The sequence below is a fragment of the Bacillus rossius genome, chromosome 8 (assembly GCF_032445375.1).
Source record: "Bacillus rossius redtenbacheri isolate Brsri chromosome 8, Brsri_v3, whole genome shotgun sequence".
In the NCBI taxonomy this organism is placed as follows: domain Eukaryota; kingdom Metazoa; phylum Arthropoda; class Insecta; order Phasmatodea; family Bacillidae; genus Bacillus; species Bacillus rossius.
In genome coordinates, this window is record NC_086336.1 from 67,176,633 (window position 1) to 67,204,184 (window position 27,552).

The 27,552-nt window shown below is 45.4% G+C and overlaps 1 protein-coding gene across 1 annotated transcript; it reads right to left on the reverse strand.

The window, feature by feature from the left end:
• Positions 1-388: 388 nt before the first annotated feature.
• LOC134535338 (aminopeptidase N-like) lies at positions 389-25,828 on the reverse strand. The gene is made up of 16 exons (XM_063374408.1): positions 25,794-25,828; positions 17,575-17,764; positions 17,384-17,489; positions 15,941-16,151; positions 14,684-14,839; positions 13,725-14,033; positions 12,918-13,101; positions 12,080-12,236; positions 9,944-10,212; positions 9,327-9,546; positions 7,716-7,993; positions 6,784-6,983; positions 4,614-4,781; positions 3,601-3,744; positions 2,719-2,800; positions 389-1,669 (listed from the first exon to the last, which is right to left on the reverse strand). Exons 2-16 carry the CDS (start codon positions 17,743-17,745, stop codon positions 1,499-1,501), a joined length of 2,826 nt encoding a protein of 941 aa, XP_063230478.1. The 5' UTR covers positions 17,746-17,764; positions 25,794-25,828; the 3' UTR covers positions 389-1,498.
• Positions 25,829-27,552: the final 1,724 nt, after the last annotated feature.

Sequence of the window (27,552 nt, forward strand, 5' to 3'; positions counted from 1 at the left end):
GAGTTTCAAGTGATCAAGATTTTTAAAACACGTTAGCAAAGATATGGACACTGTGTATGTATTTACTTTTCTTGCATATACTAAAAAGTTTTTTTTTAATTAATATTTTTTTAAGGCCTGTCCATCTCAGTTGCTGCCATACTAATGGTATGTAGGCCAAGATCGCTGATTAGTGTTTGTTAACATTGTTGCTTTAATAAAAACAAAGTAGTTTATAAATACTGCCTGTGGCAGAGAGCTCCCACTTCCTTCCTTTATTTCTTTCTATCTAGACTGGTTTGGTATGTGACGTTCTTCGGCAGTGTCGTCAGTTGGAATGGCATCTGTACTTGCTGGTGAGTTCGTGTTGTTTGCATCACTTATTATTGTAATTATTGTATGGAAATTATTTGACGCAATAGAAAAGGTTGTTTATTAATAAGCATATATACTTTTTTTATACATTAAATAATATTAAATTCCTTGAACAATTTGGAGGTTATATTTCGCTCAAGATGAAAATAGAGGTTAAGACTGCCACATTCCCAGCAATCAGAATGTCCACCTGTGGCTGCTGAAGCACTAGAACATCTTCAGCAGGGACACTGAACAGCTTTTGTCCCAGAAGCCAAAACTTCAGTAGCCTTGGAGTAGGAACAGAGTCACTGGAAGTAGTATACACATTTATCCTTAGACCAGTTTAATAATATATGTAAGATAAGCGAAATGCACAAGGTTTTTTTATAACAACATTTACAAAAAATCCTTTTATTAAACATGTAAAAAGCAAAAACACAACGCAGGCTTTGTCCAAAATTATTTTTTCGTGACGAGAAAAATAAATATTCTATGAAAATTTTGTTTAGGTATTCTTACAGCAATGAAAGGTATTTTTATAAGTCGAAAATACACAACCCCGTGTACGACTTTCAGTTAACAGGAAAACAACAACCTAAAAAAGAAACCATTACATTAGACCATAGTTTTATAAACAGAACCATGTACATCTGGTACGGTCACAACACCTAGTTTTGTTTAGCTATCAGAAAACATTGGGTAAGCTGGCATGAGACTCCATCCAGCTAGGGCGTTATTTGGATAAGTTACCGTTGCAGTCATTTTGATCTTGAGCCCTCCTCTGGGCCAGATACTTGAATCACTTGAGGGTGGGCAAGGGAGCACCAAGGACCAGTAGAGACACACGCGCCAAAAGCCAGCTGGATATGGGCTGCATGTTGTGGCTCAGCCACTGCGTGTTAGAACGCGCCCTCTCCACGGCTTGCCGCACGGACTGCCTCGCCGAGTTGGAGCGCCAGCTCTGATGCTCCACCAGCTCCTCTGGGCGCTAGAGGGCGGGTGAGGGAGCACCAGGGGCGCGTTCCTGGAGCCAGCTGGAGATGGGCTGCAGGTTGTGGCTCAGCCACTGCGTGTTGGAACGCGCCCTCTCCACGGCGTGCCGCACGGACTGCCTCGCCGAGTTGGAGCGCCAGCTCTGATGTCCCACCAGCTCCTCTGGGCGCTAGAGGGCGGGTGAGGGAGCACCAGGGGCGCGTTCCTGGAGCCAGCTGGAGATGGGCTGCAGGTTGTGGCTCAGCCACTGCGTGTTGGAACGCGCCCTCTCCACGGCGTGCCGCACGGACTGCCTCGCCGAGTTGGAGCGCCAGCTCTGCCGTCCCGCCAGCTCCTCCAGCTGCAACATGCATGCATTCATGAACGAACGAATGTATTAATAATTTATGAATAAGTGAATGCATGGATTAATGAACGAATGAACAAAGCAGTGATAAAATTTTGTCATGTTCGATGTCACTTTAGATGGATGAATGGTTAAAACCATGGAGTTAGGAATTGTCAGGAGACTGCATGCGTTGACGGTCTCCATCGCCACATTGTCTGTCAAAAACATTGCGGAAATTGTGCCTGACCACATCTGATGATGGTTAATAAGTTTGAATTATATTATCCGAAATTAAACACAGTCCCTTCCATTAAATAAAGTCATTTACAATGGTTTCCGCAATGTAAACACTACACTTAAGCAAATGTTTTGGCCGACTAACAAATTGGCGCAGGCTATTTTATGAGATTAAAAGTCTTCACTGTTTACAATGTAATAAAGCAAACATGAGCACATCCTGGTTAAAAGTGAGAGATGAATCAGTGTCGAAATACACTGGTTCTGAAATCGAGAGCATCTCATGAAATTCCGCTGCCTTATCAAATATTACATTTTCCACCCGTTCCTTTCGCTATACTTGCTCATGAAGAGGCATTCTTTCTTAAATATAAACAAAATAAATTCTTACGTTCTACTGGCCGAGAATTCTTTAGATGTTTCATGAAAATAACATATTTCCAGCTTCTGCACCCCTTTGCATAAATAATAAATCGTACACAATATGTACATGAGGAATTTACGCAAATATTATTTTATCAAAGTTTTGCCATAATGCAGGATTATTTCACTTGTTAACTAATGTGTTGGCTTGAACAAGTGTTGTAAAATGGTCCCTGTGGTTTATTGAGTCAGCAAGCTGTGGTTAGTATTTTAGATGCACGGGATGGTAGGAATTTATTCCCCCGCATTTTCTCGCAATGCTACCAGAGGATCTGGTCTGCAAACAACCAAAGAACATTATCCAGTATCTACCCTACTTATTGTACAGTCTCCAGAACATCTTAAGTTAACTGGCTGCATGTATATTCATTGCAATATGACATCATGTGTAGAATACGTACTTCTTTGATGTGTTCGGGTTGCTTCAGCCCTGCAGACAGCGCATCAAGCAGTGTGGGGACGTAGAAAGGGTTCAGCCCGACACTGAAACACAAAAGAGAAAGCAATTTCAGTCAACTGCTAGTTGCTTCAAAGAGTATGGTCTGATCTGAGAGCTGCACTGTGGTGTCAAGAGGAAGGACTTTATGTGTCGTGGTCCGGGAGATCATAAAGACGAATACATGCCACACAACTCAGGAAAACCAAAAAAGGAATCTGCGATGGCATATGGTATGGCTAAAACTGGAATTTTCCTGGAGTTCAGGAAACCATTTAAATCCGAAATCCATACTTTTGGATCACTGTTCGAAACAGGCTCCTCCCGGATGAGAGTTCAATGTTTTTTTACAAAGCCAAGCTTTGGTCGTTGTCAAGGTCGTATGCAGGGGAAGGAGATGGGGGTTGAACACTTCCCCCAAAATCCTAAAATTTTATTATTACCACCAATAAAAGAAAATAATTTTAAAGCAATCAACAGGCCAAGTGGTACCTGGTCTTACTTATAATAAAATCAAGAACACTGCTGAGTCCATAACATCCAGTGTATGAAAGCCAACATTCGAGACTCCACCTGTCACCCAGAAAAAGTGCAATGAGCATACAGTCACGGGAATTGCTGCAACAGATAACTGAATGTATGAGATCATATCTGAGTTACTAAACAAACATACATTGCATCTTTCTACCCAGTTTTTTCCAGAGCCTTGATATATTTATATATATAGTTGTACTTTAATATTATTTGTTACTTAGTTTTGCTGAGCCAATATTTTAGACCGTGAGGAAGGAAGTCTTCAGAACACCAGGGAGACACAAAAGCCCACCGCGGTATGGTCTGCACTTACGCCTGCACGACATCGTCCAAGCGCTGCTGGAGGAACTGCCGACCCACGTCGGCGCCCACCTCAGTCTTCACGACGGCCCTGAAGACCGCCGCGCTGTCCTGCTGGCGCATGCGTGGACTCCTGTCCAGCGACCAGTCCAGCAGCCTGGGGCATGGACATCGCATCTAGTCTCCCCGTCCACCACACAGCACCTGGCCTCCCCGTCCACCACACAGAACCTGGTCTCTCCGTCCACCACACAGCACTTGGTGGGCTCGTGACGACTTGCGGACCGGCGGGGCTAGAGTAGCTCATCCCGGACTTAGCACTGGGTTTGATGGTTTTATTTGGGTGTTCTGTAGGTGTTCAATGCATAATAATGACTTGTCATTTATCCGCAGTTTAAGTTGTGATGATGTATTCCTCCCATTATAAAGTCCGCATTAAATCTCAATCAAGTATTTATATCAAAAACACTTGCGCATTACACATGAAGTTATAAATCTATTAGATTTCAGTGAAAACTTTATGTTATTTTGGGTGATGCTAAGTGAGCTGTTACAACACCCGAAACTACAAACTGCACAGGAAGTACTGCATGTTGATAATGTTACAGTCTAAACCCCTTTGTTGTTGAACTAAGTTTTTTTTTTAATTCACCAAATCAAATTTTACTAGTGATATTACTTGTTTAGGCATACTGAGGGGAAATTGTTAGTTTAAATCAAAATGTGTGCACACCATGCATGTGCGTTTCGTCTATTTGTGTTGAAGCACTAGATATACAAAGTAGCACGTGGTTTATTTTCAAAAGAATGAAAAATGGTCACTGTAACACAAATATAAAAAAAACATATTCTTAAATCTATTTATTTAATGTTGAACTAAATGATATGACTCATCGTACATAAACGCATTAATTTACTATCCGAAAGAAACTATTTTGAAAATACAATTTTTACCGGCGAGTGTGCTGTGCTCACTTGAAGGTACCACTCATGCCAAAGAAGTGTGAGTGGAGGGACGTGTCTCACCTGCGCAGCGAGGCGGGGTCCCGGGAGCAGGCCAGGCCCTGCAGCAGGCTGGCGCCGTCGGTCCTCGACCCGGTCCCTTGGAGGCGCTCCCACAGGAACTGCCAGCGCCTGGGGCCGCCCCGCTCCGCCGCGGTGCAGTAGGTCGTCGCCCTCAGTTCAGCGGCGATGCTGCGACCAGGGAGCCCTCGTTCAGCACCCTTCACCACCCCTCACGGCTACCTCGCAACCACTGAGGTCGACGTTACTCCCTACCTCGCGACACCCACGACGTCGCAGGAATGGTGCTGCTACATGCCCGATGGTGGGCACTAATAATGAACCATAATTGTCATAAAATACAACCCTTCAAAACTGTTCCACCATGAAAACATTACATGTCGCCCTTCATACATGGCGCAACACCATCATCTTGACCAAAAAGCAGTTTCACGCGTGCCCCTCGTTTACAACGTCCCGCCACGTTCTCCGTAAAACCTTTCTGTTTTCACTGCTGAAATTGAGCAAAATTTATCTTGGGAAATTTAAAGTCTGGCAAGCTTTTGATGGATGGATGGAATTTTTCGGACCATCTGAATTGGCTGCAGGTCACATGATTGACGGACAGAGGCGTTGGACTATTGTGGCCCTGTTAAAACCGTTTGGGTTTTTGTTATTTAATCAATGATTAATTAAATATTTATGTTGTATTTCCACAGCCTTTCAAGGAGGAGTATCATTTTGAGTGATAAGATTGCATGTCCATATTTTTTTTTAATAAACTCATACATGCTAACAAATATTGGAAATGTTTACGAATGCTCAGAACACTTTGGTAGTTACCATGCACTTACTGTTTAAAGAAATATGTCTTCAATAACAACCCTGATCTCAATTATTTATCAAAAATTAATCTCAAATACTATAGGTCAGCCACCAATTACCCATACAAATTAATTTTGTTTACTTCTAGTCTATTTTCTCAACCATTAAGAATTTAAGAACATTCCAAAGTCAAAATCAGTATGAGTAATGTTTCCATGTCGTGAAACTATGTGCTGGAAAATCAAGAAATCTGATAATCCTGAAGGCACCGGTTCACCATCAAGACCATAATTTTGACATTATGTGCCCCACTCTAGTACAGACCGAGTTTTTGTTGAATTGTTTTTAATTATTAATCATGGGTACAGGAAGGTTCAATACATTTATTTTGAACAGTTCAGATCAGCTGCACTGAGAGAGCTAAACCTGTGTACCCACAATTCCCCATGCCCGGAGGGTTCTCGGCAACCGGTCACTAGCGTGTCGCCTTCAATTGATGCCAAGCATCCTGGCATGAATCAACATCTGTGATCATCAAGTTGGTTTTCTAGTGGTTCGGAATCCCATGCATAATGCTAAATATCCTGTTCCTTCAGGCCTTTGTGCACAGCCACGCGGCGTTAAACCCACGGAGATGGCATCTTATGATGTAGTTGAAGTCTCTTTCTGCCCCACCATCATTGTATCGCAACACCCACAATATTGTGGAAATAAGCTCGATCGTGCCAGATGATAGTCAATAGGTACGAATTATTCATTCATTGAATTATTCTTGCAATGTAGAAGATTGATCTAGAACAATTTCAATGACATTCACCATTGCTGATGATTTATAGCTGATTTTTGACTTTCTCTTCATATGCTTATGCATTTTTTATTGTCCATACTTTGAAGTTTTTTCTATGACATTCATGTAAACCAACAATGGAATATGTCATGAAATTGCTTGAAATCGAGTAAAATTGAAATTTTCCATCATTAAACACAGTCAAGGGCGTCTCTGGCAGGGGGGACGCCGGAGACATGTCTCCCCCAATATTGTCAAGCACATCCAGTAGTTTTATTTATACTATTTTTATGTTTATAAAATACATGTATTTACAGTGATGACATATATTAGTAGATCAGGTGTCAAATAAAAATTACATACAAAGCATAGTTTGAAAATAAACAAACATGTTATACTTAACTCAATGGAGGTACAAGCATTTAAATTAATTAATTAATTTAATGTCCCCCCCAAACTTGATGTGCCAGAGACGCCCATGAACACAGCCGCTCCCGCCGAGCCTGGAGTCCTCTGTGTCTTGTGACCTGTCGGAGCCACAGAGGTCGCAGGGGTCGGGGGGTCACGGGGGGAAGGACTCACGGGTTGCGGTCGTCTGGGTGGGGCTCCCTGACCCACGAGTCCAGCAGCTCGAGGGCGGATCGCGCGCAGCCCTCGTGACCCAGAGTGCAAGCCCACCACCGCAGTTGCTTCCTCAGCTCCCGCGCCTGAGGGGACTCGCCGGCCTTGGTCCGGAAGCCCAGCTCCTCGTACCGCCCCGTCACCAGCCTCAGCACGAAGCCCTGTGGAGCGCGCACTCGGTGACTGTAGGCTCTCCGTGGAGACCACGTCACAATCCTGAGCATGGCCCACACAAGGGTGGGGCTGGGTGGACCCATTGGTCCAGGGCCTGGGCCTGGAGGGGCCCCGGGGCTAAGCCCCGTTTATTTTTAAATTTGGACTTATAATATAGTAACCATAATTATACCATGTATTTCCAGGTTAAATAACATTCTAAAAAGGGTATAGGTAAGAAATAACCATGCAATTATAATGTAGCACTTGGCCGTACAATTTGGGGCGGAGGCGTCTCCGTTCCTGGGTCCAGGACCCGTAATCGAATGTGGGGGCCATGATCCTGAATCTGTTCACCTTACATTTACTAAGAGCACTGGAATTTAAAAAAACAATGGGTGTGTAAGGCCACCACGCATATTAGAAGTGAAACTACGCAATTAAAAATTTCACTTGACAGATGAAACTGAACAATAATGAACACAGTGGAGGTTCATAACTGTAACAAACATGGAAATTTAAAACCTTGCGAAGATTTTAGAACCACTTTCACAGTCAGCAAACAATTTGCATTTTTTAATTAGTTTTTCTGAGCCCACAGATCGGACTATGAAGGCGGTATTAGAGGCGGGGATGAGAGCCTGTCCTTGAATGCGAGGGAGCTATCATAGTGGTACAGGAGAGCGAGGGAGCTATCAGAGGTGGTACAAGAGAGAGAGTGGCCTGGCCGCCAGACTGACCTCGAAGGCTGGGCCCGTCTCGGTGCCGCCCAGCATGCGGTACAGGTAGGACAGATTGTCGAAGGCGGCCTTCCACGGCAGCACGTGGTCCTCGCGCAGCAGGTAGGCCAGCAGCTCCAGGGCCACCGGGTAGGCGAGCTGGCCGGCGCGCGCCAGATCCAGGGCGTCGTCGAGCAGCTGCACGCGGTTCAGCACGTGCACGTCGCGGAACTGGTCGCTGTCCAGGTGTCTGGCCAGCAGCCGCCAGTTGCGCTCGTCGTACTGCACGCGGTAGAGGCCTGCGAGGTGCGTGCCAACAGTTTTGCCAAAGCCCAGCACAACTCAGAGAAACTGAAGAAGGTATTGGCCATGACTATCAAAAGTCAGCACCCTGGTATTTATTTGGAGTGATGGAAAACAGACATAGAAGACGGATGGACTGGAATTCGAACATGGGTCCACACTAATGCAGTTCCACGCTCAGTCTGCATGATAGAAGTGTTGTACAAGCACCGTAAACTTCCTAACATGCCACATGTTCCCATCATCAGGCATGTAATCATTCTCCAAGTATGCTGTTGGCTAGTGCCTAGGGTATGGCAAAGAGTTAATCAGCCTGGAGACTTTTTGGTACCCCCAAGTCATCACCAAAGATAGTTGTTTATAGCATGACTGGGGCATACTATGCAACTGTCGATGATTCTGCAGTGTTTCACCTTTGCCTTCTGCAGTACTGAGGTGAACGGACAGCACATCACCCAGTTCTGAACCCAGAAAGTAAATTCTCCAGAATTGAACAATCAGCAAGGAATCGACACTGGGACATCACTGCAAGGAACCATAACTCAGAAACCAGCAAAACAGGCCTTCTTACTCACCAAGCAAGCTATACAATAAGTCAATCACAGTTAAGTAAAAAAAACATGCTTTTGAAATAGAAAGTTCTTTAAATAACAAAAAAAGTCATGTTTTAATAGGCGGAGATAGAGCTTCCTGACCCAATTTCAAGGTCACGTCTACATTACCCTTTCCCTCCTTCAACTTCAAGGTCATAGCAGTGAACTTCGGAAACAAGATGGCGTTCATGATATACAACATGGCCGTCAACAGCAGATGACACCTGGAGGGAAGGTTCCTGAATAAATAGCTGGAAGGGGTGGAGATTTGGGTGGAGGGAGTAGAGGCGGACGAAAAGGGAAGAGAGGTGGGGAGAGGGTAATGACCTTGAAAGTGGGGCAGTAAGTACCTGCTCCCCCTAGTTCTTTTATTCCCCATTATTACAGTTTTTTCTATGAATATTTTTGTATTATAATCAATAGAAAAAATTAGGTAAATTTTGTGTTCAATTATTTTCTTTTTTTTAAGAGTTTTAGATTGCTGACAGGCCTCACTCGCTAGATGTCCAAAGATGTCTTAGAAAATTGAAAGTACGATAAAATATTTGATATTCCATTTGTTAATAATATATATTTTTTATATTTTTATAAAGAATCATTTATATTTTTATTATGTATCATTGTATTGTTGTATTGTATCAGTGTTATCTCATGCTAGTTGGAACTTGTACAATCACAAGGAAACAAGGCCTACTGGTGCTGAGCTAAGAGACGAGACTGGAGCGGCGGCAGTTACCGGCGGCCCGCACGTTGAGCAGCACCCACTCGTCGGCGGGCAGCTGCTGGAGCGTGATGTGGGTGTCGGAGGGCCGCAGCCAGCCGACGGGGCGGGTGTCGTTGAACCCCAGCGCGCCGCGTGTGGTGGAGGTGACGGGCACCCACCAGCCCTGCCGGCTGCTGGGGCGCACCTTGCCGCCGCCGGAGCGCGCGCCGGAGCCCTCGTCCAGGAACCGCTCCTGCGCCACACGGCGGTCCCCCCGTAGACACGGCCTTGGTGGGGCTGGGTGGACCCCCTGGGTCCAGGGCCCGGGCCCAGCCCTGTTTATTGTTAAATGTTTAACAATTTTTAATTTTTACAAACTAGAAAACATATTGAATATTTTATAAATAAAGCTTAGTTTGGAATTATAAAATAGTAACCATAATTATACCCTGTTTTTTTTTTTAGGTTGAATAACATTCTGAAAAGAGTGTGGGTAAGAAATAACCATGCAATTATGATGTAGCACGTGACTGTAAATTTGGGGGGTGGGGGACCGTCTCCGATCCTGGGTCCAGGGCCCGTAATCGAATGCTGGGGCCCATGCTGTAATGACCCCGACCAAGAACCACGGAACTCGTCCCGGGCCATACCTGACTGACGGTCGCCGTGTCGTTGTCGTAGTCCCTGAGCACAGCGAGGACAGGGTAGCCCGCCCTGAGGCTCCACGGCGCCATGATCTGACCCACGGTGGCGTTGGCGGGCAGCACCACGCCGTCCTCGCGGGCCTGCGAGTCCAGGTGCGACCACAGGTCCTCCTGGCCCGCCGTGCCGAACATGTGGACCTTCAGGTACCTGGTGGTGCCCCGCTGGAAGGTCCCCTCGCCCAGAGCGTGGCTCAGCATGCGCAGCACATAGTAGCCTGCCGGCCAGTTCACGTCCATCAGCATGTGCCAGCAGCGAGTAGGTACTCTCATTTACCTCATTGACACAGCTGATGATGGTGTGCGCCATGAGAGGAACAACTTGGGCGAAGTAAAGCATTTGGATTGTGCGAGCAGTTGGAAGGGAATAGCAGCTAATATATACACTCTATTAGGGAAGAATTTACATCATGGGCACAGCTGATGATGGTGTGTGCCATGAGGGGAACAACTTGGGTGAAGTAAAGTGTTTGGATTGTGCGAGCAGTTAGCAGAGACTGGGCTTTACAGAAGTGGATGTGTGTAAGCATGGAAAATTCTAATTCGAACTTACTAAACTTCATCGGATTTGGTCGAGCTCCATTTTCTCAATGTTGGAGTGTGGTGATATTGGGGTTCGAAATGACAAAGTATGCTGTCTCCTAACAATTCCTAACTCTGTTGGGGAGAGGGGTGATATAGGAGCTGATAGCTGCCATATTTCTTCAAATGTTTTCTTATTACAATTTTTCATTGTTTTATTTTCAACATTTGCCTTCATTAAAGCATAATATATATTTAAGGTTAATGCCTAGTGTTAATGGTGACTGGCTACTATAAATAGTGTCTGGTGTAAAGGAAACTGGCATTTGGTATTGTACCTACACATTTTTTTAAAATGACTACAATTGTAATAACACTCTCAATAAAAATTATATGATGGTCTTTTAAAATCTATTAATTATTTATATCTGCCTGAATGAAAGCAAATTTTATTAAACTGTAAAAAATTGTAATGGCATTTTAACTGTGGAAAGCAATGTGGTGTCACCTGAAAAGATTGTTTGCCTTTCGGAACCAGCCTCAACTGATCATTGACTAAACACTACAACGAATGAGAATATTGCGAGGCCAATATTTTCTGCCCATCTAGTTGTTTGGCACATACATTAAACACATTCGCTCTGTAATACCAGGCAAGTGTCCATTGGCATCGGCACTATGTTGGGCAAAGGGGGGAGTGGATGTATTAGGTATTGCCCACCACATGCAAAGGAATGGCCGAAGCAAATATTTAGTGAAATGCAGCAGTGTTGCCTGCATTTAGGTTACTTGAATACAGTAACTAGTATAAGACATGCTTTGTGCCCAAAGGGTTAAAATCATCTTCAAATGTTTGTTTCCTATTTCACTATTTATGTTAAACAACATTATGTTGAACATAAGTTATCAATTTCTACAGACTTCTAGAAAGCTTTAAAATTAGGCTTGTATTGTTTATAAGTTCGGTGTTTGCTACATTATTTTTTCGATTAAATTATACAACAAACAATATAAAATAATCATTTGCCCCTTCTGAATTTGAACTAGATAGATGTCTTTGCGAGGGTTGGCACTATGTTGGTGGTGGATTATTGGAATAAACTCTTTGGAATTGACTCTATGAGCAAAACTCTGCTAAGGCTGGCCCTGTGTTGGTAAACTTTGTGTGGACTCTTTGGGATTGACATTTTAAGATTGACTCTTTGGCAGCCACACTATGAGCAGGGCTATACAATGGTTGGTGGTAGCAGTGTGGACTCTTTGGGATGGACTTTTTTAAGATTGACTCTTTGGCAGCCACACTATGAGCAGGGCCATATGATGGTTGGTGGTAGCCGTGTGGATTCTTTGGGATGGACTTTTTTAAGACTGACACTTTGGCAGCCACACTATGAGCAGGGCCATACAATGGTTGGTGGTAGCCATGCGGACTCTTTAGGATGGACGTTTATAATATTGACTCTTTGGCAGCAACACTATGAGCATGGACATGAGATGGTTGGTGGTAGCCGTGTGGACTCTTTGGGACTGGCTTTTCAAGATGTACTCAGCGAGGACCGGCACCTTTGAGGTAGGTGATGGAGTCGAAGATCTTCTGCAGCTCCTCGGACCTGGTGACGCCGAGCGTGAGCGGGTGGGAGTTGCGCTGAGCGTCCAGGGACAGCACCCTGATCAGCGCCTTGCCCGCGAACATCGTGTGCTGGTCCCACTCGGGCCGCACCTGCCGACACCGAGGCGACAGTCAGGCGACATCGACCCGCCCGGCGAGATCGACCACCGACTAGAGATCCTTGTTTTCTATGCATATGCTCAATAGAACTATCAGCATCTGTTTGATGATGACACTCAAAAAGTTGAGGCATGAGGTGTGTATTTTAATTATCTAGTCACTTGATATCAAACACTTACTATGTTGAAATTCGAAGAATAAAAATAGGAAATTATTGATTTTAATAAACGCTAAACATGTCTAAAGTGCATGTCATGCTGTAGGTCTATGATTTTTTTTTATGGTTACTTTAACAAATACTCTACAGTTGTGTGCATTGTCTATCTCATTACTAGTATGTGAGATGGACCCGCCTAACCAGTAATTATGGTAGAAAAAAACTTTGTGAAATCTGATCTGTAGATGAACTTCCAGATACTTTACTGAAATACTTTGTCTGCAAAATATTCCCTACGATCCAATATTTGTCTCAGCAGATTCAGCAAACTCATACACATGCATACAAACTTTCTTTATATGGTATTTTCTGGGTTTAATGCAATAAGTCTTTTAAATGTCTAATTGGCTGAACGAAGCTTCTCAAATGAGCTCACAACTACGAGTTACCAAAGCACGAGGTCATTTCAGCCCTGGGGGAGTGGGGGATGTGTCCGCAATCGGCCACACACTCACTCTATCGACCACCAGCGCGGCGTAGTATGTGGCGAAGCCCTCGCTCAGCCAGATGTCCGACCACCATTTTATGCCGACCAGGTTCCCGAACCAGTTGTGGGCCAGCTCATGCGCCATTACGAATGCAGACTTCTCCTGGATACTGGTCGAGCTGATGCCTGGTTGGTGTAGCAGGTACTTCTCCCTGGAGAAGTCATTCATAGCAATACTGACGAGGAGGCATATGAAACAACAAAAACATGTATTTAGTAAAAACAATAGTTATTATTGATAAAAGTATTGATCAATTTGTAAAAAAAAATTACAAATCAAGTCAAAATCAGCATACTCCCTTCATATATATCAAAGATAATTCAGGGTAAAGCTCGGATGATGCCCCATTACCACATTCCAAAAATTTAACACAAGCAACACTTTATCACACACTCTCTCTCTCTCTTTCTCTCTTTCCTCTCCCTCGCTATCTTTATCTCAGTACCTAACCTTTTTTTTCTCCATCTCACTGTCTCTCTAATATTATTCTCTCTACCCCTCTCATATGTTGAATCATTCATCTGCAGTCATCTATTGGAAAAGGTCAGTTCATGAATAAGTTTGGTGGTAAACTATTACCAAAAACTAAGAGTAAATGTGAGTTGAGTTATGATTAAGTTTGGTGGTAAACTATTACCAAAACTAAGAGTAAATGTGAGTTGAGTGTGAGTCTCGCCCGAATGATACAGACTACGACCTGTCCCAGGAAATATGTAAGTAGGCGAGAGCTCCAGCTAGAGTACAGTCCGGAAGGCTGGAGGAGAAGAGGCTCACTGGAAGGAAATGAGCCCCCAGTTCTCGAGGGCGTCGGTGACGAAGGCGGGCAGCGCGAGCACGTCCTGCTTGGGCAGAGGGTTGTCGACGGCGGCCAAGGAGGCCAGCGCTCTCAGGAGGTCGGCGCCCATCCTGGTGGCGAGGGCGGTGCGTGGGACCACCTCTGGCCTCGCCCACACCCGAAGCGGCGTCCCGGGGCCCGGGGCGGGGTCCCCGCCTCGCAGCGACCCCACGTAGAAGGCCACCAGGTAGGTGGGCATGGGCGGCGACTCCTCGAAGTGGTCCCACACCCAGCCCTGGCGCCCTTCCCTGCGGCACAGCACGCCGGAGCCAGGTTGCATCGAGGCATCCCGTGTCTGGTTGTTCCAGAAAACAGTGGAAGCATTTCGCCACGATTGTTCGGCTTGAGGGTTCCAGCCCTTCTGGCGAAGGGTTTACCAACGTTTCGGTCGACACTACAGTCATCATTTTCAGGTTGGCCTCTTAGTAGTCTTTTTGTAGGTGACTGAAACCTCAAAGACTGCGATTTCGACCGAAACGCCGGTTAATATGCGTCTAGAACCCAAGAGGCAATGGCTACGAAATCTTGACAACCTCCATGATTACTTCTGATTTGCTGTTTATTATTTTTTTTATTCGGGAAAAGCCAATTGTTTTACAATTTTTTTAATGCTTGTTTCGAAAAAATAAACATTGGCTAACAATCTGAATCACTGTGACTTGCTATGAGAAAGCGTCACTAAGGTGACTGCTAGGTCGAGCCACGTCCTTGCACCAAGCGGGAGTTTGCCTTCGTTACTGGCGGGCAAGCCTTCGGCTGTCGAGAAGTTGTGTGACGATGCGTGTTCGAGCATGCAAATGTGATGGCAACAGAGCACAGGAGAGCATGTCGTCGCGCTCCCCAACGGGCAAGGCGAGCGAGGCAGCCGAGGCCGCGCCAGCCAGGTGGGGACACTCACATCGGCTCGGAGCTCGCCAGCGGCATGTTGGACAGCGCCGAGTGATCGGCGGACCGCGCCAGGCTCACCTGGAACCTGGCCCTCAGGCCCGGCTCGTCCCAGCAGGGGAAGGCGCGCCGCGCCTCGCTGGGCTCGAACGTCGTGGAGGCCAGCCACCTGCGACACCGTACTCTGCATTAGTTTTATACATTTACATGAAAACAACTGTATCAGTACAAGATAGTGTTCCAGGTTATGCTGGGTTCGGATTCTTACCCGAGCATCTATGCTTTGTGATGTCTCATTACCTCCCATAGTTGAAGTTATTTGTTACCGTTCCTTGAATAGCAAAACCAAATAAAGTCAAATTGATGAATTTTCGATTATCTTCTCCGCTGTTTAAACTTTGCTCGAATGAAATATCAATTAAAATATAAAATTATTCGCTAATTTCCATAAAAAAAAATACTCAATATTATCTTTAAAAAAAATTTCATATATGCAAAAATAACCATGGCAATGCTGCTAGGGCATGATGATGCCAGCTACTACCTGGTGGTGTTGGCCTCCTGGTCCGTGTAGGACTGCCTGTAGTAGCCAGATAGAGAGGAGGACAGACGGCCCGAGAAGCACAGCTGTAATGCTGCTAGGTCATGATGATGCCAGCTACTACCTGGTGGTGTTGGCCTCCTGGTCCGTGTAGGACTGCCTGTAGTAGCCAGATAGAGAGGAGGACAGACGGCCCGAGAAGCACAGCTGTAATGCTGCTAGGTCATGATGATGCCAGCTAATACCTGGTGGTGTTGGCCTCCTGGTCCGTGTAGGACTGCCTGTAGTAGCCAGATAGAGAGGAGGACAGACGGCCCGAGAAGCACAGCTGTAATGCTGCTAGGTCAGGATGATGCCAGCTACTACCTGGTGGTGTTGGCCTCCTGGTCCATGAAGGACTGCCTGTAGTAGCCAGTGAGCGAGGAGGACAGACGGCCCGAGAAGCACAGCTGTAATGCTGCTAGGTCATGATGATGCCAGCTACTACCTGGTGGTGTTGGCCTCCTGGTCCATGTAGGACTGCCTGTAGTCGCCAGTGAGAAAGGAGTACAGACGGCCCGAGAAGCACAGCTGTAATGCTGCTAGATCATGATGATGCCAGCTACTACCTGGTGGTGTTGGCCTCCTGGTCCATGTAGGACTGCCTGTAGTAGCCGGTGAAAGAGGAGGACAGACGGCCCGAGAAGCACAGCTGTAATGCTACTAGGTCATGATGATGCCAGCTACTACCTGGTGGTGTTGGCCTCCTGGTCCATGTAGGACTGCCTGTAGTAGCCGGTGAGAGAGGAGGACAGACGGCCCGAAAAGCGCAGGTGCAGGCGGTAGGTGCCGCCAGGCATCAGCGAGTCATCCAGCGACACCGTCAGGAGGTCACGTGACGCCTCCACGGCAGTCGTGTTGAACAGCTCCGACCCCAAGACGCCCGCGCTGTAGTTCATTCCTGCGGACCGGTGTCCAGGCAGACTGTACTCACAAGTCTCGTAAGGAGCACCAATTGTTCCACTGTGGTTCTGTTAGCAGTGCTTGTAAGCACCATTTGGGTAATGGATACCACTGGTAGTAGTCCTGTTCTGAACACGTCTGACGGGAGACACTAGTATCCTCTCCTGTGAGAAGTGTATAATAGTTCCTTCGGCGGCATTGTAGGAGTGAGTAGTCGGTGCCTACTGCCATCTTGGATATGACATCATGAACGCCATCTTGGATGACTTTGACATTCAAAATTTGACAACATTGACCATAAATTTGCCAAACTGACATCCCCCTTTCGAGGGAAACAAATTCCTTTTAAAAGAAAAACTTTGTCGTTTTACTTCCCAAAATTTCTTGTTGGATTGAAATGTAATGAAATAGGAATTTTTATTTTAAAACTGAAATTTTCCCTTCGAAAGAAAATTTTTTTGATATAAATTGTTTTGAAATTTTTCTGTAGAAATATTTTTTCTGAAAACTGGTAATTTTGAATCATTTTGGCAAGTTTGTGTCAATTTTGAACCAATTATGGCAAATTTTGAATGTCATGGCCAAAGAAAAATGTCATCCAAGATGGCGAGGGAGACGTCACAATCCAAGATGGCGGTCGGCAACAGCATCACATTCCTACACCTGCTTCCGCGCCGGATATACCTACTACTCCTGTGGTTTACAGATCATGAGAATACTCGTAGAGAGGGTATACAGTAACGAATGTTCGCCGCCAACATATATTATGTGGCACAGTCTTTGGCTAAACAGTATGAAGAACGTGAGCCGAAAGAAAAAAATGGGTGGGAAACGGATATTTTTTTCTTTTAATGATAAAACTTTTTGGCATCCGGATCCTGGGAATAAGACCAACCATTCATTACCACATCTCTAGGCCATGGGCGTAGATTTAAGAAGTGGGGGTGGGGGGGGCACCCGAGCCTCAAATCAAAAAGCCCCTCTCTGAAGAGGCTCGCTTTCCCTTTAATAGATCGTTACTGTGAAACGGTAATGATAAAACTTAATCCCCGGGAATCCTACAGAATTCGCCCCAACCAAGCCAATGCACTAGTACTTGCTGTTGAAAAAAAAACTGTCTATTTGAAACAACACACACTTGCGTGATATGCGGGAGATCTTATCACTTTGAAGTTCCCGCATATTCCGAGAGGCTGCTGGGTTCCTCGGGAGGCATGGTAGAGATCTCACCTGGAGACAAGGAAGACACCGTCACTTCATCTTCGACGATGTGAAGACCTTTGCTGTGGAGGGTCAGGTTGCTAGTCATCTCCAGCACATGGAAGTCGATCCACTCCTGGAAAATAAACGTTTATTGTTTGGTTTTTATTCCGTGGTTAGAGATATCTGATTGTTGAGACATGTGCGGGGATGGCGTTCACCTCGCCGTGGAACGTGAAATTGTCCTCTTGGAAGCGCGTGTCCATGCTGATCCTGTAGTGGGAAGGCACGGCGGTCCCCGGGAGCCTGTGCACGGGGCGGTCCCCCAGAGACCCCGGCAGTGACGTCACCAGGGCCACCAGCACCAGCCTCGTCGCCGACAGCGCGTCCATGTTGCTCCGCGGGTGGACACTGCGCAGAGAGAACGCTGTGGTCGCTAGCTTCGTCCCGCTTCGGACTTGTTTGGTACTTAGCGTGAACTCTTGTATATAGAACTGTGTTGTGAGTTGACTTTGTGGCACTTATACCGGACCAAGTGATAGACAGTTTAAATCACCCACGCCCCAGCTTTTTACAGTTGGCACCATGTTGGAACACTGCAAGGGTTGACGTCCATAAACCGTGAGAGTGGCATCCCTGCAGGGAGAAACAAAAAAACAGTCTTTGTTTTCATCGGCATGATGGCGGTAGGTCTCAATGGTGCGGGCTGATGCTATCGTGTAATTTATATTGCATCGTCGGTTAATACCATATCGATACAGTCCACATATATTTGTCATCATTAACAGGACTAGTCACCCACACACTTCACTTGTCGCCCTGGGTGTCATCCGAGGAGACGAGGACATCCAGTGGAGTAACTCTGAACAGTGGCAGTCGGTTAGCAGCTGGCGATCAGTCTGCCGAATCGACGCCAAGTTGGTAGTAGTACGGGAAGAATCCATGAGAGACGGAATGGTGTCCCGCTGAGGTTTCTCCAAGGCCCTGGATTCTGATTGGGTAGGACCCGCACATGGTAGTGGTGCTCCGATCGCTTGGAGCAGCTTCCAAGGGCTCCCTAGCCTGACGCGGAGTCGACGTGGTGAGTGACGACACAGCTCCGGTACCAGCCTGGACAGCTGGGAGTGGTCTGGATAGGCCTCCACCCGACCACGGGTTCACTTTTGGTGTTTTGAGGGGTCCCAGTGTGATGTGGGAGCTCGGGGTAGGCGCCAGCAGGGCTCAGGACACAGCAAACTGCCTGGTGAGCTGAATCCTGATCAAAGGGGGGGAGTCCCTTGACAGCTCTGTCGTAATGTTACTTGCTCTGGATTTAATAAAAGGATCTGTAAGCCACTCCCATTCTACCCTTACAGGGCGTACATGCAAGAGGACTGGTGGAGGATGCCGACCAAAAGGTTGGAACATAGCTGTCTTTTATTAATTACTTAAATCTTGGTGTTTGTATTTATTTCGTTTCTGGTAATGTTACTTTTGTTTGGGATTATATATATATATATATATATATATATATATATATATATGAAACACTATGGCTTTTCTAGTATCACTATGGTGTGTTTTGTAAGGGTTGGTAGCCTGGGTTTAATACGTTAATTTTTTTTATGCTTTATTTCTATAAAAGTTTTAGTATACTGTATATTGCTTACGGAAGTTCAAACAAAAATCATAAGGGTTGTTGATAACTTGTTTTAATGTGCGGGATCTTTAGGAGTAATTAATTCCGTTCACGGTAGTTTGCATTCTTCGCCGCTAGAGAGGGGGTGGAGGGAAGGTGAAGGCGTAAGGCGCTGGCGACTTGTGCCACGTATACTGAGCAGAGTGTGTCGAGGCGGTAGCATGGGGCGACTTTATGTCGATGTTTTATTCGATGTTTCGAAAACATCGATACATCGATAAACATCTATGCTACATTTCGATGTATCGAAATAAAAAAATGGGGGTGTCTGTAAAGTCGGTTTACGGACGATAATTTTACGTGATAACGTCATAAGAAAACATTGACGAAAAATTGCATATTTTTTAATTTTCAAATATTATTTACAGTTTTTGCAAATTTAATTAAAATAATTTATTTAAATATAATCACGAACAATTAGTTAAAGAACCCGCCTTCACCTGTTTGATATTGTTACGAACGTGAGCAAGGCCACGTCGCGCGCAGGTGCAGAGCTAGCTGGGCTGACATCACATGCCGCCATAACATGAGATGTGCAGTGCGCACCTGGGTCGCCGCTTTATCTCCCTCCAGCCCCCGCTCCCCCCGCGCGGCACTGTTAGTTTGACATCCGAAACCTGACAGCTGCGGAGTTACGCGAGCCGCCGACACGTGTTTCGAGAGATTTCTGCCGTCGTGTCGGCCCGGAATGACGCGACTGGCCCCAGCCGCGCTCGTGAGTTCTATAAATGGCTGCTGATATATAAAAAGAGGACGTAGGCCTCAGGAGAGAGAGTTCAGAGAGAGAGAGTTCAGGCGGGAGCCTTCCAACAGCGGAGCTTCCGGGGCGATAGAGCGGCGAAGTCCCTGGACGAATGTCCCAGGGCGAAGAGTTCAGTTCCGGGCGATAGTCCGCGCGGCGGAGTCCCGAGCGAAGTTCCGAGCGATGCGTCGAGCAGATTCTCGGCGAAGGCAAGTACGTCGGCGGCGGCGGAGTGCGGTGACGGAGTCCGGCGGCGGAGACCCACGAGGGGTGCTGCGGCGAGAGTTGCGCCAGAGGTGCGGCCCAGCGAGGTGTGTGGATTGTAAGAACTGAGTGACTGGGGAAGCAACATTTTTAAGTGCAATTGATTATTTGGCAATTTTATAAGATTAAATTGTAAGTGACATAAGTAGTGGCCATAAATAAAACTGTGTAGTGTAGTAAAATCTTTAATTGGGCTATCCTTTACGAACCAGCCGTAAATCGTAACAATATTATAAAAGATTTTCTCGCACGGTGGTTGGCCGGTTCTTGCACGCTCGGCTCAGGCGGAACGTTACAATGAGTCGTGCTTTTTCATGCGTGCAGCCGGCGTTCATCGATTTATAAGACGTTATCACGTCAAAAAAACATGTGAGTATTTTCAGCACGCGCGTCCCTGTTAAGGCTGCGGCCTGGCGCCAAGCCTCGCGGTTCTGCCGCCAGGGGCGTTGACCGCGCTGCGGTCAGGTAACGGGACGGCTTGCAGGTCAGCCCGGCGCAGGACGCGACCCAACTGGCGGAATATAGCAGCTGAATAGCTGCGCGGCTGAGCGACTCCAACATCTCCAACTAAGTTTTTAATATAAAGAAAACATAATCACTTATAGTAATTTTACATACATTCTTAGTACAGAATTTATGGAATGGTGTATTAATGAAGTTGCTTATTAATTATAATTGTAAAATTTAATTTGGAACACCTGTTTTAATGTTTAAATATCTTGGCAGCAATTAAATAAGCAGGCCTGTCATGTACACAAGTGCATGAGTGTATTTTTTTGATAAATAGAAATTGAAGTTACGATTTTCAACACTCATGCTTTGCGGCTATTAATTTTTTTATTTAATTTATTTAATTATTTAATTTTTGAAACAAAATATAACGCATTTTACATAGAGTTTTGGTTGTTCCGTAATGCAACCAACGACCACAATCAAATCAAGGTTGCCAACATTAACTTTTGAAAATTTAATGACGTTTAGGTTGTTAGGTTGCTTATCAATACCGGATAGGTCGCTTATTTCCAAAGAAACCAAGCGCGTTAGTTACAGCATTGAGTTTGCTACTCTATCTTCCTTGCTTTAGGCCCCCCACCCCCCTGATTCACGATACAGGCATAGTGTTGGGTGCAGTCTGCCAAACACTGAGGTGTCCGAGTTTATGCGCGTGGCAGCGCTTCGTTACAAATATTGTTTTTTCAAATATTAACTACTTTTCCCCACTTTTCACACCAAATAAATAATTGATTCGTGAGCTTAAGTAGAACAACAGCCTACCGCTTCATCAGGCCATGGTCCTTCGATAGTCGCGAGTTCCCGAGACGTCGCCTGCACTTAGGCCTTGTTTACGAACTGCGCAAGAGCGCAAGGAGCGAAATGTTCAGCAACCACATTTTAAAGTAGGTACCGGTTTATGAACTGCGCGAGGCGCAATAGCGCAACGCAAGTTTCTAACGGCCATGTTTAAAAAAGAAGTGTTCCAAAAACTGTTAAAAGGCTCAGAAGTTTAGAAGCCAGCGATGTTCTGTTTAGGTATTATACACACAACGTGTTTACTTGTTAAACTTTTACACTGTGAAAGAAAATAACACTTCAATCAATGTATTGATATATTTTGTTTTTAAGATTAATATTAATTATAAAGTAAAGCTCGGGGTAGAAAAGTGTTTTCTACTGCTTTACAAATTTTAGCTAAGGGTTGGTAACGTCTTGCGACGTACCTTCTTTATAAACGATCAATTTTTTTTCCCCCATTGGTAGAGACCGGAAAAATTCGCGAGTTAATTTCGCGATAGGCTAAAAATAAAATAGTTATACCTCTATGCTGCCTCTGCTATTGGCTCACAACTCAACCTGGATGACTCTGGGCCAGTGAGAAAACACCCAACCAAAGCTGTATCGAATCACAGGCTGCTACGCTGGAACGTCTCACAAGACAGCAGCCAATGAGTGGATGTCATTTGACCGAGTGTACGTAGAACTATGGAGTTCATCCTGCAGGTCATTGAACCCGTGAATTTTTCCGGTTCCTACCCATTGGTTGCGTGTTAAGTTGTTGCGTAGTTTATAAACCCGGCCCTACATGGAAGGATGGCTATCACCCAGGGGTGGCGCTAGAGGCGGCGGTGGAGAGAAGCGATGCCGTGGAAACGGGAGCAGCTACCTCAGGCCCCACAAACCCAGTGGTGACTACGGACTTGTAGTAGGTCTTGTTGTGGGGCCTGGGAGATATGGAATAGCCTTCCCCCGGATATAAGATTTATAACAACGTTTTTTAAATCCAAACTTGAACTTAAATTTAGGCGAATATTGTAATAAATCAAAGTCGAGTTAGTTTTATAAGTGGATGATAATCGAAACCCGATGAAGTCGCGTCATTACATGAGAGAATACAATTTTTGAAAGTTTTTACAGTACGAAATCTTGAAAAAACCTCAATTGAAATCTAAAATAACTATTGAATACTCCCTTTTACTGGTTGATGTCGTTATTTTTCACAGAAAACCAGACACACGGGGGAAATAAAAATGCCAGGGTCTTGGCGCGGGGTCCCTGGGCCTGCGACAAGTCCGCGCGTTTCCCGCCTCGACACGAGAGCAGCACCGGTCGTCTAGAGCCGTCTCCTTCCCCGCCGGCGCAGCTGAGACCACAGACATGTGCGCTCTGGTGCCAGCTGACGGCATCGCACTGGACGTAGTAGGTGTAGCTTATCTGAACGATTGGGCGGAATTCTTACTGGCGTGTTGCGCTCTAGCTTCTTCATATTGTTACGAACGTACACTATAAATTTAATTACTGCGCTCAAGATCTCTGTCACAGCAATTAGTCTTAGGTCCAGATCGCTCAGCAAGGGTCACTTGTCCTCTTCACCTCTCGCTGATCGCACGGGTATCGCCAGTATCACTCCCCGAGGGGGGAACTCTCTCCCCTACTCTCGGAACTCCCGCGGAGGCCGGCGTCGTAGCTTATATACCCGTGTAGTCCTTCTAGAAAGGACGAGAAAGGCTGTGACGTGTCGCGTCATCCCGGACCGACCCGAAAAGTCCAGAAAGAAGGCGTATATTCGCGCCACTCCGCGCGGCGGCCTCGGGAATCCCGCAGAGTTCCCAGGTCGCCTTGCCAGTGACAATAGTCCACGGAGGGACTATGTGAGGGGAGCGGAGGAGGATGGACAGCCAGGCCTTTGTAATCCGGCCGGGCAGGCGTGGCACGTGTGACGTCAGCGCCCTTGCTGAGCTGCAGCCAGTCTCGCTGGAAGGCCCGCTCAGGTACCTACCTGGCAGGCGTCACGGTCTTGCCTCGTAGCACGCGTGTAACAATATAGTACGTATTTCTGCGATTTCAAATATTTTTATACCGATTGCAATTCAGCTTCCGTGCTTTTTTTGTTTTGTTTTTACATGGCATAGGACTTTTGACGTGACAACATCTAATAAATCGATGAACGCCGGCTGCACGCACGAAAAAGTGTCCCGTTACGCACGTTGTTCCGTTACGCTGTGTCCCGTTACGCTTATTGTACGCTTGCGCCGCATCTATCTCTCTTCCACTCGACTGTTTATAAAGTGAAGTGAAAAGTTAATGTGGTTTTCATTGTTTATTACAACAACAATTTCGGTAATAAAGGTTAATTATTCTTTCATTTATATATCTGATTACTAGTATATTTTCAAGTATTTATTCTTTTATTATCAAAATAAAAATGATTCAATTTTATTCATAAAGTATGCAATCATTTCATCAATGTTTTGTTATAACGTTGTGACGTTAAACTATCGTCCGTAAACCGACTTTACAGACAACCAATTTTTTTACATGGCATAGGACTTAGTTTTGGCTACTTTTTGAAGTTAACACTTGTGAACTGGTGTGATTATTATGATAATTCTAGTCGGCCGCGAGAAATGATAAGTTATTTATCCGCGACGCTTACGGACTAAGAGCCTGTTAGTGTATACGTGGTCGCAATAAGGTATAGAAGATCTGGGAGATATGATTTATGCCTTGATATTCCAAAAATTACGATGAACAGTAAAAGATTATAATTATAGCGAAAACATAAGACAGATTCAAGATGGCGGGGCCTAGTCTCCCTTTAAGATGCCCGCCTCGCAGCAGGGCCTGCAGACCACCGGGTGTTAAGGCGCCATTTACAAATCGCTCAACGTTTTTCGAAATTCGCTGATTATGAATAACATTTCAGACCCATTGCACGTGTCTCTACCAGGTTTATTTCCATGGTTTAGTCTAAACGTGAACATTCAGTACAGTGAAAAAAGCTGAAACGGGTGTTTTTACGCTCGTTTTTTGGTATCATTAACCATACACCCAGTATTATAAATGGTACACTGCTAACAATATTCATTTTAAATTTACGAAGAACACTGGTCACAAATTATCCAGGGTTTACAATTGAAATATTACTATTAATTTCAGCCAGTGAAATGTATCGACGTATCCGACATCTCTTTGGCAGTGTTAGTAAATAACTACATTAACTACCAAATGAACGTCCCACGACATGTGACAAGCAATTTGTGAACATAGTTTTTCAACATAAAAAAAAAATTTGAAATATGTAAAATTGTTAGTTTACCATTCTACACATGAATAATTTTTATTTACATTAATCACCAGTAACTTCTTATAAGTAATAACTAGAGACCGGAAAAATTCGCGAATTCATTTCTCGATAGGCTAAAATACAAATAGTTATACCTCAGTGCTTCCTCTGCTATTGGCTCACAACTCACCTGGATGACTTTGGGCCAATGAGAAACACCCCACCAAAGCTTTATCGAATCACAGGCTGCTACGTTGGGGACGTCTCACAAGACAGCAGCCAATGAGTGGGTGGCATTTGTCCGAGTGTACATAGAACTATGGAGTTCATCCTGGAGGTCTTTGAACCCGCGAATTTTTCCAGTCCCTAGTAAGAACACCTGGGCATTCTAATATCTCGACAATTTCTAGCCACAGTATGGATGAAGAATATGAACAGTCATCTACTCCACTCTCATTGGCTGTTGCGCCGTGCGTCCAGTGACAGAAATGAGATATGTATTAATTTCCCTCACGTGCGCACGGTCGTTGCGTGTGCTACTGCGAGTAGGGTTGTAGGGTTACCAGACATTGATAATAAAAAAAGGAGGACATTCATCTCGCAAAAGGAGGACATTTCACTAAAAACGAGGACAATATATATATTTTTTTTAAAAAAAACATGAATTAATTGCAATGGAGTACGATATTTTACAATGTTTTGGCATTTAATACAGTTTCAGTATAAAGAATCAAACAAACTACGCATATACAGCATATTAAAAACACCTGCTTTTGCATGTGCTGCTACCTGTCTAGCTGTCATAGAACTACTTACTAGTGGGGTGACTGCGGACAGCGCATTAGCGCGCACCGAGCGCTTTACTCAGAGTGTAACTGCAGGAATTATCTCACTTTATAAAAAAGCCGGACATTTTGGAGCATTAAGGAAAATCCGGCCGGACGCAAAAAAATACATATAAAGGAGGACATGTCCTCCTTTTGCCGGACGTCTGGTAACCCTAACTGCGAGTCGGTGGGTCGGAACACGCTGAGCGCACGGACTCAGACTCAGACGGACACTCTCAGACTCAGACTCAGACCAAGTGTCGGTGACGGAGACTCTCAGGCTCAGACTCAGACCAAGTGTCGGTGACGGACACTCTCAGACTCAGACTCAGACCAAGTGTCGGTGACGGAGACTCGCGGAGACTCACCTGGTGCAGTCCGCGCGGGGCTGCGGTCGACGGACGAGTGTCTGGGGGCCTGGGAGGCGGGCAGTGGGGGCAGTGCCGCCTCCGGGCACGCCGCCACCTCGCGCACGGACGCTACACGAAGGGCAAGGGGGGGGGGTCATTCCCCGGGCGCTCACTGGCACGTGTTCACTTGGATACCGTTCCAGGGCAATTCAAATTACGAATCTAGGGGCAGGCATTTTTCGCGAATAAATCTGAACGCCTATTAGACTGCAACAAGGTATACCCGCACCAGCGGTTTCTTCCTTGTGATTGGCGGCCGTCTGGCGAGAGAAGTCGTTGCCTTGTCTGACCGAGCCACTCAGACGCGTGAATCACTGTGATTGGAGTTGTAAAAAATCGTCGTGTACCTGAAAGAAAGACACCCAATCACGAAACACTGCCGCGATGTTACAGTGTTTTAACTTTCAGCTAATAGAGGAATCTTTTCGTGAAATATGCATGCCCCTAATTATTCGTATTGAAATATACATACACGTGTATCGTCTAATATTTAAAAAAACTTGTAATTTTTTCCCCCGTACTAAAAATGAAACGACTGCGAATAAATATATATTTTATTTGCCATCTAAGTCGAATCGAAATATTTGTAATAGTGTGGATTAATATGTGGTGGCGATGTGAGGTTTCGTCAGGTTTGGTTGGTTTGTAAAAAGAAAAAGAAATTGTCGCCAGCTGGTGGCAGGATAAACGGAATAAACCAGTCCTCCGCTGCGATGATGGTTCTTCCAGGAGTTGGTCGTAGGTTTCAGTAGTAGCCGGTAATCTCATTGAGAAGAATTTTGAAGGAGGAACACGGAGGAAAACTTGGAGAGGTGATTTCAAGAACAACACTGTATACAAACGGTCTGGGTGGAAACTAGTTTAGTTGTCTAGTTACGTCCCTGACCACTTTCCCCCGCGCACTTATTCCACACTGCTCCACAAACACCTCATAGCACCGACATCACGGCGTATCAGGGTGACGTGATGAAGGAAGCGTGTTTGCTAACTCGCTTTCTTGTCTGCCTGTCCGTCCGATACAAATTTTGCAATCGATTTCAAACCAACTTCCCGATGAGCTACACACACTTGAAAATTTGAACATAGCTCAGAACTGGATGACGCAATTTTAACTAGCTTTCTATTTAAGTTTGTATGTTTGTTACAAATTTGTTTAGCAAAGCTTCCTGATGTATGGCGTTAGGCTACGAGCAGAACAGTGCAGTGTTGCGGGATGCATAACTCAGCACTCTCAGGCGGTGCCTGTATCACGCATAAGGGACTAGGAGAAATGTCAGTCACACGGTCATATAGTAAGGTCTGGCAACTTCCTACCCTTCTCCTTGGCGAGGCCCGTTTACTTAGCAGAGCTCACGGCGACTTAGTGAACTAACAGCGCATATAACAGTTCAGTTTAGAACTACGTCAATGAACGGTGTTTGCACTGTATTTTACACCCACTCTAGTTTAGTGCGTCCATGGGCGTCGCAAGGATACATTTTTTTTTTTTGGGGGGGGGGGGAGGCTTCAATTGATTTAGTTATTGAGGAATATCTTTCCCCTGGAAGAAAAAAAGGCGGGGGGTCCAGGGGTCCTCCCCCGGGAAAATATGGGGTTTAAAGGTGCAAAAAGGTGGTTTTTAGGCATTTTTCTTTCCTAAATATTCTAATTATAGTTGGTTGCACTATAAAATTTATTTTTTATAAAAATATTTTCCGAGAACAAATTTGTAAAAACA

Bases quoted from the DNA above. Each gene is read 5' to 3' on its own strand.
- LOC134535338 (XM_063374408.1), bottom strand. From the start codon at position 17,745: ATGGACGCGCTGTCGGCGACGAGGCTGGTGCTGGTGGCCCTGGTGACG. The intron at 14,034-14,683 runs GTGAGTGTCCCC...GCTGTGCCGCAG, and splicing joins CTGGCGAGCTCCGAGCCGAT to GGAAGGGCGCCAGGGCTGGG. The intron at 2,801-3,600 runs GTAAGTGCAGAC...TTTGTGTTTCAG, and splicing joins TTGGACGATGTCGTGCAGGC to TGTCGGGCTGAACCCTTTCT.